Source organism: Eutrigla gurnardus (genome assembly GCF_963514095.1).
Source record: "Eutrigla gurnardus genome assembly, chromosome: 14".
NCBI classification, from domain to species: Eukaryota; Metazoa; Chordata; class Actinopteri; order Perciformes; family Triglidae; genus Eutrigla; species Eutrigla gurnardus.
Window position 1 is genome coordinate 24,264,655 of NC_139937.1, and position 13,435 is coordinate 24,278,089.

At 41.9% G+C, this 13,435-nt stretch overlaps 1 protein-coding gene across 1 annotated transcript; it reads right to left on the minus strand.

Moving 5' to 3' along the window:
* Nucleotides 1-83: 83 nt before the first annotated feature.
* On the minus strand, nt 84-4,086 carry caspa (caspase a). Its single transcript, XM_084027704.1, has 3 exons — nt 4,001-4,086; nt 3,133-3,152; nt 84-644 (listed from the first exon to the last, which is right to left on the minus strand). The coding sequence occupies exons 1-3, from the start codon at nt 4,047-4,049 to the stop codon at nt 318-320; spliced, it is 396 nt and encodes a 131-aa protein (XP_083883830.1). The 5' UTR covers nt 4,050-4,086; the 3' UTR covers nt 84-317.
* Nucleotides 4,087-13,435: the final 9,349 nt, after the last annotated feature.

Sequence of the window (13,435 nt, forward strand, 5' to 3'; positions counted from 1 at the left end):
TATTTAACTTGAAATATTTCAAGTGAATAATTAGCAACAAACAAACAACATTTCTTGTCACTCCATGCAAGAGTTCACTGGTACTTGAGGGAAAAGTCCAGGATCATCAAAGATCTCTGGACAAAATGTAATTGTGATGCATCCAATAATGGTCCAGTGTGTCCGTCACACCGAAGGACAAACACCGACGTTACCATGGAGCCCCTTGCATGGCTGAAACACTGACTGATCTGATCTAATCGAAAGCATGTGCTTCAACGGACGTTATTCAAACCACAAATTCAAATGGCTGTTTGACCGTCCACATGCAATTTGATTTAAGAAAAAAAAGGCATTAAAGTGTAATAAACAAAAACAAACTTGCCTTTGGATCCTGACCTAACGTCCAACAACCTCTGCACCAGATCACTCCTGTTCATCTGCGTTAAAACCTCCCTGGTCACCTCCAAAGCCTGTTGGCCGTAGGTCTCCATCATCAGCTCCACTATTCCGGCTTTGTCTGCCAGCTCCATTCTCTGTCTGGAGATTCTTGGGACGCCTTTCTCCATTTTACTGTCCTGCAAGACATGCTTGAATTTCTCGAGCTCATCGTAGTTGAAATTTTCCAACGTTTCCAAAAGCTTCAACGGGACTGATGGCACTTCCTGAAGGGATTAAACACAATCAGAGGGCATTTACATGATAAAACCTCTGTAGTGATAAAATGTTAATTCTTTTGAATCCGAGTAAGCATTTAAAGTTGTGATGATTTGTTTCCTTTTATAAACTGGTTATTATTATTATTATTATTAGGGCCACAGGGCAAGCGCACCGAGATAATAATTTCATAGCCGTAGGGGCCAGTGCTTATCCTACTTATTATTATCTTTCATCTTCCGGACAAATTTCGATTCGCTACAAATTATATATCAAAACATGCGGTTTGATCGGGATCGGTGAGCTATTACTTTTATCAACAGAATACGAAACTGCGCAAAATTCTGCATTGAAGTGAATAGGACGGACCGAAAAAAAAGAGCAATCATTGTAGTTTTTCAAACGTCTTCTGCTCAGGCATACTTTCACCTTGAAACTCCGTTTGAACTTTAAACAGTAGACACAAGTCTTGTTTATTGGTGTATTAATCCATGTTTCAATAGGTCATATAGTTTTTGATCAATCACTGTTCAATGACCATGATCATTTTTGGAGAAATTATCACACGTTGTGACCTTCACATTCACCACGCTATGTGATGATAATGTAACATTACGAGACGGAGCCGTTTTAGAGGTAAATTCATGCAAAACAGCTGATGCGCGTTCCCTTCAGGGACAGTTTTTCAGCAAGCAGTCTCTGTATTTGCCTCGAAAATAACTCTGTCTCCTTTGAAATCTCTGAAGAATCTCATCAAAATGTACACACTCCGGCAGTAGCCCCTGTGGCCCTTTCAAAATGTCCCCAGAGGAAATTATCTAGTTATTATTATTATTATTATTATTATTATTATTAGGGCCACGGGGCAATCGCACCAAGCACTGGCCCCTACAGCTATGAAATAGCTGAGGGGACCAGTGCTCGGGGCCTGTGGATTTTTTCCTAGTTTTAATTTTTCATCTTCCGGACGAATTTCGATGGGCTACTAGTCCTAGAGCTTTAGGAGTTGTAGGACAAATTATATATCAAAACGTGCGGTTCGATCAGGATCGGGGTGCTCTTGCTTTTGTTAGACGTAAGTCGCGAAAAACCACAGAAAATTTCCCATTGAAATGAATGGGACGGGTGAAAAAAAAGGAGCAGTCATTGTAGCTTTTCAAACATCTGCTGCTCAGGCATACCTTCACCTAGAAACTCTATTTTAACTTTAAAATATAGACACAAGTCTTGTGTATTGGTGTGTCAATCCACGTTTCAATAGGTCATATATTCTTTTATCAATCACTGTTCAATGACCATGATCGTTTTGGGAGAAATCATGAGATTATAATGGGTGTGTATTGCGCGGAACATTCTGGGTTAGAGTGGATGACATCATTGCTTAGAGTGTGAGGGCTCCTCGAAATACTTCAGATTTTTTTCCTTTCCAAACTCCTCCCGGCCACAATTTTCACTCTAAACACGTGATATTTTCCAATTTTGTAGACAAACTTGTCCTGTCTCTCACAATGTGCCGTGAGATTTACAGAATTTGAACTAGCAACCTCTAAGCGCGGCCACATCTGTTTTTCTCCCCATTCAATCCAATGCAAATCGAGAAAAGGATTTTCAAAGAAACGCTGAAACTCACACATTTCTAACTCGCCCTAGCGTCCACATTTCTGACACTGGGAAAAAATAAAAGTGATCAGTGTCTTCAGCAGAGTCTTGTGGCGCTAACGGTGCGAAGATTTTGGCGATTTTTGTTTTTGTCAAACATCTTCTGCTCAGTCATACTTTCACCTAGAAACTCCATTTAAACTTTAAAATGGAGACACAAGTCTGTCTATTTCTCTCTGTCTCACTCAGAAGTGACAGCAGGTGCGCTCTGATTGGCCGATAGGAGCAGTCATTGGGAGTAGTTTTTCAAGCAATACATAGTAGTTAGTAATTCTCAGTACTCAAGTCTCAGTAGTACTCGGTAGTACAGGCAAACTCAACTGTTTGCCAGTACATAGTACCTAGTAGTTCTCAGTATTTGAGTCTCAGTAGTACTCGGTAGTACTGAGTACTTGAGTGACAGCTGAGCTCGGTGACATCTATCAAACTCATCAAACTCATCAAATACACAATCCAACAACTCAAACGCTTTTGTGGACAAGTTGTGACCTGCACACGCTATGTGATAATAATGTAACGTTACGAGACGGAGCCATTTTAGAGGAAAATTCATGCAAAACTGCTGATGCACGTTCCTTTCAGGGACAGTTTTTCAGCAAGCAGTCTCTGTATTTGCCTCGAAAACAACTCCGTCTCGTTTGAAATCTCGAAGAATCTCATCGTATTGTATACACTCCGGCAGTAGCCCCCGTAGCCCTTTCAAAATTTCCCACGGGGGAATTTTCTAGTTATTAATATAGTGCTTATGTGATCTGTGATCAACCCTTCTTGTGAATTCAAACCACAGCAATCCTAACCTGAAACCTGAAAGCTGTGTGACGTGCATCTGATACTCACATCCTTGAGCTGATATTTCTCTGAGGAGGAAGAAAAGAGAAAATTACTGACCGATTCCAAATCAGACTTTAAAAGACTTGGTTGGTTTTGAACAAAACAATATAAATAAATAATTAGAAAATAACATTATATTCTTCTTCTTTATGACATCCTTAAAATCAATAACAGATTCATTAACACTCTACTCACTCAATGCAGAAGCCATACAACAAATACTTCCTTTGATAAGATTATAATGTGAAAATTGTGTCAAACTATTTAATTTGATATACATTGTGTACAAATCCACAATAATATTGCACAATAAACACGGCACCCAGTGATTATACCAATAACTGTCAATTATTCAACCATTCCTCATGGTCATTCATGTACAATAACAAAATTTCATATATTCTATTATACAATAATGTGAACTCAACTACTCAGTCTGTCCTTGATTACATTTTTAAATAGTAGTATTTTTTTAATATCTGTTATTTATTACATTCTCTTTTGCCTTTTGTTGTTGCACTATCCTCTTTGCTGCTGTAATCCTGTAAATGTCCGCGCCGTGGGACTAATAAAGGTTTATCTTATCGTAACAGAGGTGCTGATTAAAGTCAACAGCAAAATGTGATTATTTGGCCTACATGTACCGTATTTTACTGTACATTGTACTTATATTTAAAAAAGAATTACACCAAATTAATTCCAGTGACTTCACAAAAATCAAAGAGTCTGGATTCAATTGGCTGATGCTGCATGTTATTGCTTTGCTGCCCTTTTTATTTATTTTATAAAATTTTTCATGGGCGGTTAAATAAAGTTTTAACGACATTCTTTGTTACCATGAATTCTAAAATATATTTCTATTTTTCTCTCTGACCTTTGAATCCTGAGTTGAACATTCCCGTCACCAGATCAGTCCTGTTCATGTCGCTTAAAATGTCGATGGTCACCTCCCAAGACAGCAAACCACAGGTCTCCACCATCTGTTTCACCAGTAGGTCTGCGCTGTACGATGTTTCCCAATTCATGTGTCGGACCCTCTTCATAAAGAGTGTTAGCTTCAGCAACCACTTGAATTTCTCCAGCTCCTCCTCACTCAAAGTCTTCACTGTTTCCAAAAGAATCCGTTTCAAATCCTGTGTGAACGTGTAATTTCCCAACGGTTGGGACGGTTAAAGATTAATTTATTTGCATTTTGTCAGTGTTATAGACGTCAAGTGTAAATGTTATAAGATTCGTTTTTTCTGCATGATCACTCAAGACAATGATACACTAATATATTTTCTACTGATTTCATTTTCTTTTGAAGTATTAAGTGTTTTTATTTCTTATCATCAAAGTCAAATAAGAGTCCCTCCATCCTTTAATTCATATTAATTAATAGCTCCTTTCTGATCTCATACAACGCATCATGTTTCTGTAACAGGAGCTCAAAGAAATGGTTTTCTCTCTTTTCCATCATAACATTATAACTTAAGAGCTCAACATTAACAGTGAGAGACAATTTAAGAAACTCACTGTTTGGTTTGTTTTATCATTTATGATGATTTAAAATGTAAAATATAGTCACACTCACGTTCAGCAACAGTGAAGGTTGATGTTCATCCACAAAGTGTTGCTCTGAGGAGAAAAGACATTAAATAACTCAGACAATTCAAATCTAATTGAATCACTAATAATCACTTTTAATGAGACACAGTTGCTTCAAAAGAAAGAAAACAATTTCATTACAAAACACAGAATTCAATCAGATTTACCTTTTTTTCATTATGAACTATATAAAGTATTTATTAGACACATGATTATGTTGTGTTTTTGTTTTAATCTTTACAATCGCACCATTTATACTGGACTTTGTGGCATAACGCCGCCACCACGCCTCCATTCTGTCTCTGTACCTTTGACACCAAAAAGAAAGAAGGAGTGATCATCCTGCAACGAGAAGGCGGAGTAAAGGGGCTTATGTCTTACCTGTGAGTCCTGAACTGGGCTTTGGTAACCTCTGTATCAGATCTGTCCTGTTCATTTGTTTAAAAGCCTCCGTGGTTAACTCCACAGACTTTTGGCCGTAGGTCTCCATCATCAGATACACGGTTATCCTTCTGTCTTCATTATAAATGTCTGTCATCATAAATAGGAAGGATCGGAGGTTCTTCTGATAGACAGTCGACCTCAGGAAACTCCTGAATCTCTCAAACATCAGATCATCCAAATCATTCAGGGTTTCCAAAATCAGCTGTTGAACAGCTACTCTTGTCGCTACCTGAAAAATAATACGTTCATTAAATAAATATGTAAACCATGAATGAACCTGCATTAGGTGAATGAAAGCTGTGTTGTACTCAGTCAGACAGATGTAACATTACTCACTTTCCTGATCAATCCAGACCGGTGTTCACCTGAGTCTTGCTCTGAGGGGAAAAGTGGTAAAAGTCATTGATTCAACATTTTGGGGATTTTGACATGTTTTTGTCTTTATTGTTATTACTTTTGGGTCCTGAGCTGCTGTCTGACAGCCTCTGCACCAGATCAGTCCTGTTGATCTCCTCCAAAACCTCCTTGATCTTATTCACAGCCTCTTCGTTGTAGTGCAACACCGTTAGAAACACCATGTCCTGATGTCCTGTTATCTCAAACAGCATGGATGGGAGCCCAAACTGATGCAAGTCAGTTTGAGACAAGAGGACCTTCTTGAAATCCCCAAGCTCCCCGTCACTCAAATCAGCCAGCGTTTCCAAAAGCAGCTCTATAAAAGACGCCGCCGTCTCCACCTGGAAAATTCAAAGGAAATGTTCATGAAGCAAAAGTTAAATTTCTCTGCTGGGATGATTATAGATTTTACTCTTTAAATATCATCAATGTCTGTTTTAGAAACATGGATGTGGAGAACATCATCCAAACTTCACAAGATAGTGAAACAACTGATGTTTGTCCACTTGACTGGTTACTGATGTAGATGTACATATTTCTTTGGCAACTTCTCTTTTATAACTACTGTATTTCTGTTAACGGGTTCCTGACTTTTATTTTATTACCTGCTTAAAGGATCATACCAGTGTTACTACATGTCACTGTCCATCAACAACATCGATCATCTGTTTACAGTTTGTTTACATTTTGTTCATATTCAATAAACTTTACAGAATTTACCTGAAAATGTCAAGTTTAGTTAAAACCCACCTCGTAGTTAAAATCCTCCTTCTAGCTTTAAATGTACTTCTTGTAAGGAACTATTTTTCCAGGCGTAATAACGTTCAGCCCAACGGCTGTCTTTGCTCTGTTGTGATTGACAACAGTACCAGAACCTTTATTATATACAGTACCAGTTCTATTATTGATGAATCTGTCGATTCTTCCCTTCATTTATTAACTTTAGTTATATAATTTGGTCTATAATATTTCAGAAAATGGTTAAAGGTACCCATCACTATTCCCTTACATCTACATTGATATCTTCAAATGTTTTGTCTGACCAACAGCCCAAAACCCAAAGAGATGCAGTTAATGATCTAAAACAGAGAAAAGATCAATCAATGTAGACGAATCCATTGTTTTAGAATCAAAGTCAGACGTTACATCACTCACCTTCTGGATCAGCACAGGACAATGTTCATCCACACAGTATCGCTCTGAAGAGAGAGGAACTGTAAAATGATCACATAATCACTGTCAGAATAGAAGAATTAGAATGTTACATGTCAATGCAAAATAAACTGAAAATCTCCTTATTAATATCATAAAGATCAATTACCGGTTTCACCTGATAAACGTCTCAAATGCTCTCGCTGCACTTAATTCTTCCTATAGATTTACATTCAGACTGAGACTTCTAACTCTTTATAATAATCTTTTTTAATTATTAGATTAAATCAACATCCCAGTAAAAACACCTGAATAGCCTTTGTTTGAATCATTAGGTCCTTAATCAGAGGTGGGAAGTAAACTTAAGTAGAATTTTCAGGTATCTGTACTTTAGTATTTATTTCATGGACAACGTTTTACTGTTACTCCCTACATTTTCAAACATATCTGTACTTTTACTCCACTATCTCTTCATAGCAAATCGTTGTTTGCTGCTATATAAATGTCTTAATGTCATGCGGATCCTTTAAGGGCTAGTTTTTGGTCTTTTACCTTTTGGTCTGCTGTCTGACAACCTCTGTACCGGAGCAAATCACTTCATATTCTCTCAAACCTCCCTGATCGTCTCACAGACTGTCGGCTGCAGGTTAACACCATAAAAAGCCCGTGTCCTGTATTTCTGTTGTCTCCATCTATGGAATGTCTGTGGAACGTTTGTGGAGGTCGGTTTTTTACTGAGAATCTTCTTGAAGCTCTTGATTTTCTGACTCAAATCAGCCAGCGTTTCCAAGCTCTATAACAGACGCCATCGTCTCCACCTGGTCAATTCAAAGGGAACTTTCATGGGCCAAACGTGCGAGGCCAGAAAAGTGTCAATCAAACTTTGGTACACGCCCCCAGAGACAAATAGACCAATCAGGCTTATCTGATCCGTCCTTATGGGACTTTTACTGTGCAGGAACAACGTGAGTCTACTTTAGCCGACGTACTTTCCCTTTTCTTACGTAACACTGTACAATAACAACGAGATATGTTTGCATAGTCCGCCCTGACATTCGGTTCGGAGCTTCAAATCACTCATTCATGTTTAGTCTTTCCTGTTTTATTTTGTCACTCCTCTCTCCCCTCGGTTCAGATCACTTCACTTCCTGGCTTGTGTGATTTCCTGCGGACGTCGTCGTGGTGACGTCACCCGTTGGTGTGTGGACTACGGTTCTGAAGCCTCGAGGTCGGCATTTTGGCCGTCGCCATCTTGGAGGTTTTGCAACCAGTGAACGGATGTGACCATATTTGGACTGAGGCGGAGCGACGGGTGGATCTGAAGAGGGGAAGAGCGGCACCCTGAAAGGTATTTGCTAAGAAGACGTCATATTACCTCCCGTCACTGAACCTTTGGCATCAACGCGAGGAATCTTGGGTCGAGCTGAAACAAATTCAGGAAAATTAAAATTGCACAATTTCAAACGATCGTATTGTTTATGTCTGCTAGTATTTTCAACACACACACACACACACACACACACACACACACACAGAAGACTTACATACAGAGCTCTCAAATGCTTTCGCTGCACTTCATTTGTCCTGTAGATTTATATTCAGACAGAAACGTCTGTAACTCAGGTTTTAAATATTTGATTAAATCAACGTCCCAGTACGAAACACAAAGCCAGGAGACATTTAGCTTAACTTAGCATAAAGACTGGAGGCACAGGAGAAGAACTCGTCCCTCCAAAGTTTGTTTTTATTGTTACAATTCAAAAAGATTTAGCGTCTTACTTAGGTTGGAAGGTTTTTAAACTTTGGACTGAGCCAGGCGGACGGTTAAATTAGGAGTTTTTTCAAATTTAAGATTCTGGGTTTCCAGACCATCTGATCAGCGACTGATCACAGACAAACTGAAAGGCATTTGGTGCAAAGACGTCATATTACCTCTGCTCCGTCTTCTATGCCTCTTGAAACCACCAGCATGAACTCCAGTCGAGGGTCCCGCACCTAAAAACACATTTTTGGAAAATTGAAATTGCACAATGATGGATCAGTCTAGTGTTTATGCCTACTACTTTTTTAAACACACACACACACACACACACACACACACACACACACACACACACGCGCAGACACACACACACACACACACACACACACACACACACACACACACACACACACACACACACACACACACTCTCAAATGCCCTCACTGCACTTAATTTGTCCTCTAGTTTTACATTCGGACAGAGACGTCTGTAACTCAGTTCAAAATTCATAAATCATGAGGTCCTTAATCAGAGGTGGGAAGTAACGAAGTACAAATACTATTCAGATTCTGGGTTTCCAGACAATCTGATCAGCGACTGATCACATACAGCCTGAAAGGCATTTGGTGTGAAGACGTCATATTACCTCCATGTTCATCTCCCCCCTCGGTATCAACACCAGGAACTCCTGTCGAGGGTCCCGTAGCTGAAACAAATTCATGGAAAATTAAAATTGCTTATGTCTACTCACACTTCAACACACACACACACACACGCACACACACACACACACACACACACACACACACACACACACACACACACACACACACACACACAAATAGACTTACATAGGTTCAGACTTCTCAAATGCTCTTGCTGCACTTAATGTACTTGAATACATCTTCCTGGCTTTAAAACAGATTTTTTTGTTTTAAGTGAAAAAGACCTTCAAGGATAAGACTGATGTTATTCTACTTTTTTTTTCTTACGGTCAAAAAACTCATAATGAAAAGAGCAAAACCAACAATGTGCTCGTGTGTCTCACTCAACACTTGACCTCCGCCTCAGTTTGTGGCTGCAAATATATAGTTTAAAGCTATGGTCTACATTCTGAAAATCAGTTGAGCCTCTGAGACAGATTTGAAAAAAGGCACCCTCCCCCATTGGCAAAATGTGATTATTTGGCCTAGATGTACTGTATTTTACTGTAAATTGTACCATATTTTTAAAAAAGAATTACACCAAATCAATTCCAGTGACTTCACAAAAATCAAAGAGGCTGGATTCAATTGGCTGATGCTGCATGTTATTGCTTTCCTGCGCTTTTTATTTATTTCATAACATTTTTCATGGGCGGTTAAATAAAGTTTTAACCACTTTCTTTAAAATATATTTCTATTTTTCTCTCTGACCTTTGAATCCTGAGTTGAACATTCCCGTCACCAGATCAGTCCTGTTCATGTCCCTTAAAATGTCGATGGTCACCTCCCAAGACTGCAAACCACAGGTCTCCACCATCAGTTTCACCAGTAGGTCTGCACTACTGTACCATGTTTCCCAGTTTATGTGTCGGACCCTCTTCATGAAGAGTGTTAGCTTCAGCAACCACTTGAATTTCTTCAGCTCCTCCTCACTCAAAGTCTTCACTGTTTCCAAAAGAATCCGTTTCAAATCCTGTGTAAACGTGTAATTTCCCAATTGGGACGGTTAAAGATTAATTTATTTGCATTTTGTCAGTGTTATAGACGTCGAGTGTAAATGTTATAAGATTAGTTTTTTCTGCATGATCACTCAAGACAATGAAACACTAATATCTTTTCTACTGATTTCATTTTCTTTTGAAGTATTAAGTGTTTTTATTTCTTAACATCAAAGTCAAATATGAGTCCCTCCATCCTTTAATTCATATTAATTAATAACTCCTTTCTGATCTCGTACAACGCATCATGTTTCTGTAACAGGAGCTCAAAGAAATGGTTTTCTCTCTTTTCCATCATAACATTATTACTTAAGAGCTCAACATTAACAGTGAGAGGCAATTTAAGAAACTCACTGTTTGGTTCGTTTTATCATTTATGATGATTTAAAATGTAAAATATAGTCACACTCACGTTCAGCAACAGTGTAGGTTGATGTTTATCCACAAAGTGTTGCTCTGAGGAGAAAAGACATTAAATAACTCAGACAATTCAAATCTAATTGAATCACTAATAATCACTTTTAATGAGACACAGTTGCTTCAAAAGAAAAGGAAACAATTTCAGTACAAAACACAGAACTCAATCAGATTTACCTTTTTATTATTATGAATTATGTAAAGTATTTATTAGACACATGATTATGTTGTTTTTGTTTTAATCTTTACAATCGCACCATTTATACTGGACTTTGTGGCATAACGCCGCCACCACGCCTCCATTCTGTCTCTGTACCTTTGACACCAAAAAGAAAGAAGGAGTGATCATCCTGCAACGAGAAGGCGGAGTAAAGGGGCTTATGTCTTACCTGTGAGTCCTGAACTGAGCTTTGGTAACCTCTGTATCAGATCTGTCCTGTTTATTAGTTTAAAAGCCTCCGTGGTTAACTCCACAGACTGTTGGCCGTAGATCTCCATCATCAGATACACGGTTATCCTTCTGCCTTCATTATAACTGTCTCTAATCATTAATGGGAAGAATGCGAGGTTCTTCTGACGGACAATCGACCTCAGGAACCTTCTGAATCTCTCAAACATCAGATCATCCAAATCATTCAGGGTTTCCAAAATCAGCTGTTGAACAGCTACTCTTGTCGCTACCTGAAAAAATAATCCATCCATCCATCCATTTTCTTCCGCTTATCCGGTACCGGGTCGCGGGGGCAGCTGCCTGAGCAGGGACGCCCAGACTTCCCTCTCCCCGGACACTTCCCCTAGCTCCTCCGGGAGGACCCCAAGGCGTTCCCAGGCCAGCCGGGTGACATAGTCACTCCAGCGTGTCCTGGGTCTTCCTCGGGGTCTCCTCCCGGTGGGGCATGCCTGGAACACCTCCCGAGGGAGGCGTCCAGGGGGCATCCGATGCAGATGCCCGAGCCACCTCAACTGGCTCCTCTCGATGTGGAGGAGCAGCGGCTCTACTCCGAGCTCCCCCCGTGTGACGGAGCTCCTCACCCTATCTCTAAGGGAGCGCCCCGCCACCCTGCGGAGGAAGCTCATTTCGGCCGCTTGTATCCGGGATCGTATTCTTTCGGTCATGACCCAAAGTTCATGACCATAGGTGAGGGTAGGAACGTAGATTGACCGGTAAACCGAGAGCTTCGCCTTTCGGCTTAGCTCTCTCTTTACCACGACGGACCGATACAGCGACCGCATTACTGCAGCCGCTGCACCGATCCGCCTGTCAATCTCGCGTTCCATCCTTCCCTCACTCGTGAACAAGACCCCAAGATACTTAAACTCCTCCACTTGAGGCAGGAACTCCCCCTCAACCTGGAGGGAGCAAGCCACCTTTTTCCGGTCGAGAACCATGGCCTCAGATTTGGAGGTGCTAATCCTCATCCCGGCTGCTTCACACTCGGCTGCAAACCGCCCCAGGACATGCTGGAGGTCCTGGCTCGAAGGAGCCAACAAGACCACATCGTCCGCAAAAAGCAGGGATGAAATCCAGTGGCTCCCGAACCAGATCCCCTCCGGCCCACGGCTGCACCTAGAAATCCTGTCCATAAAAATAATGAACAGGACCGGTGACAAAGGGCAGCCCTGCCGGAGTCCAACATGCACCTGGAACAGGTCTGACTTACTGCCGGCAATGCGAACCAAGCTCCTGCTCCGGTCATACAGGGACCGAACAGCCCTTAGCAGAGGGCCCCCGACCCCGTACTCCCGAAGTACCTCCCACAGAATGCCACGAGGGACACGGTCGAATGCCTTCTCCAAGTCCACAAAACACATGTGGACTGGTTGGGCAAACTCCCATGAACCCTCGAGCACCCTGCGGAGGGTATAGAGCTGGTCCAGTGTTCCACGGCCAGGACGAAAACCGCATTGTTCCTCCTGAATCCGAGGTTCGACTATCGGCCTAATTCTCCTCTCCAGCACCCTGGAATAGACTTTCCCGGGGAGGCTGAGAAGTGTGATCCCCCGATAGTTGGAACACACCCTCCGGTCCCCCTTTTTGAATAGAGGGACCACCACCCCGGTCTGCCAGTCCAGAGGCACTGTCCCCGACTGCCACGCGATGTTGCAGAGACGTGTCAACCAAGACAGCCCCACAACATCCAGAGACTTGAGGTACTCAGGGTGGATCTCATCCACCCCCGGTGCCTTGCCACCGGGGAGCTTCTTAACTACCTCGGTGACTTCAGCCCGTGTAATGGGTGGATGAACCTCTGAGTCTCCAGCCTCTGCTTCCCCAATGGGAGACGTGTCAGTGGGGTTGAGGAGATCCTCGAAGTATTCCTTCCACCGCCCGACGATATCCCCAGTCGAAGTCAGCAGCTCCCCACCTCCACCGTAAACAGTGTTGGTGGGGGGCTGCTTCCCCTTCCTAAGGCGCCGGATGGTTTGCCAGAATTTCCTCGAGGCCGACCGATAGTCCTCCTCCATGGCCTCCCCGAACTCTTCCCAGACCCGAACTTTTGCTTCAGCGACCGCCCGTGCTGCAGCACGCTTGGCCTGCCGGTACCCGTCAGCTGCCTCGGGAGTCCCCCGAGCCAACCAGGTTCGGTAAGACTCCTTCTTCAGCTTGACAGCATCCCTTACTTCCGGTGTCCACCACCGGGTTCGGGGATTGCCACCACGACAGGCACCGGAGACCTTACGGCCACAGCTTCGAACAGCCGCGTCAACAATGGAGGCAGAGAACAAGGTCCATTCGGACTCAATGTCCCCAGCCTCCCTCGGGATCTGGTCATAGCTCTCCCGGAGGTGGGAGTTGAAGACCTCCCTGACAGAGGGTTCCACCAGACGTTCCCAGCAGACCCTCACA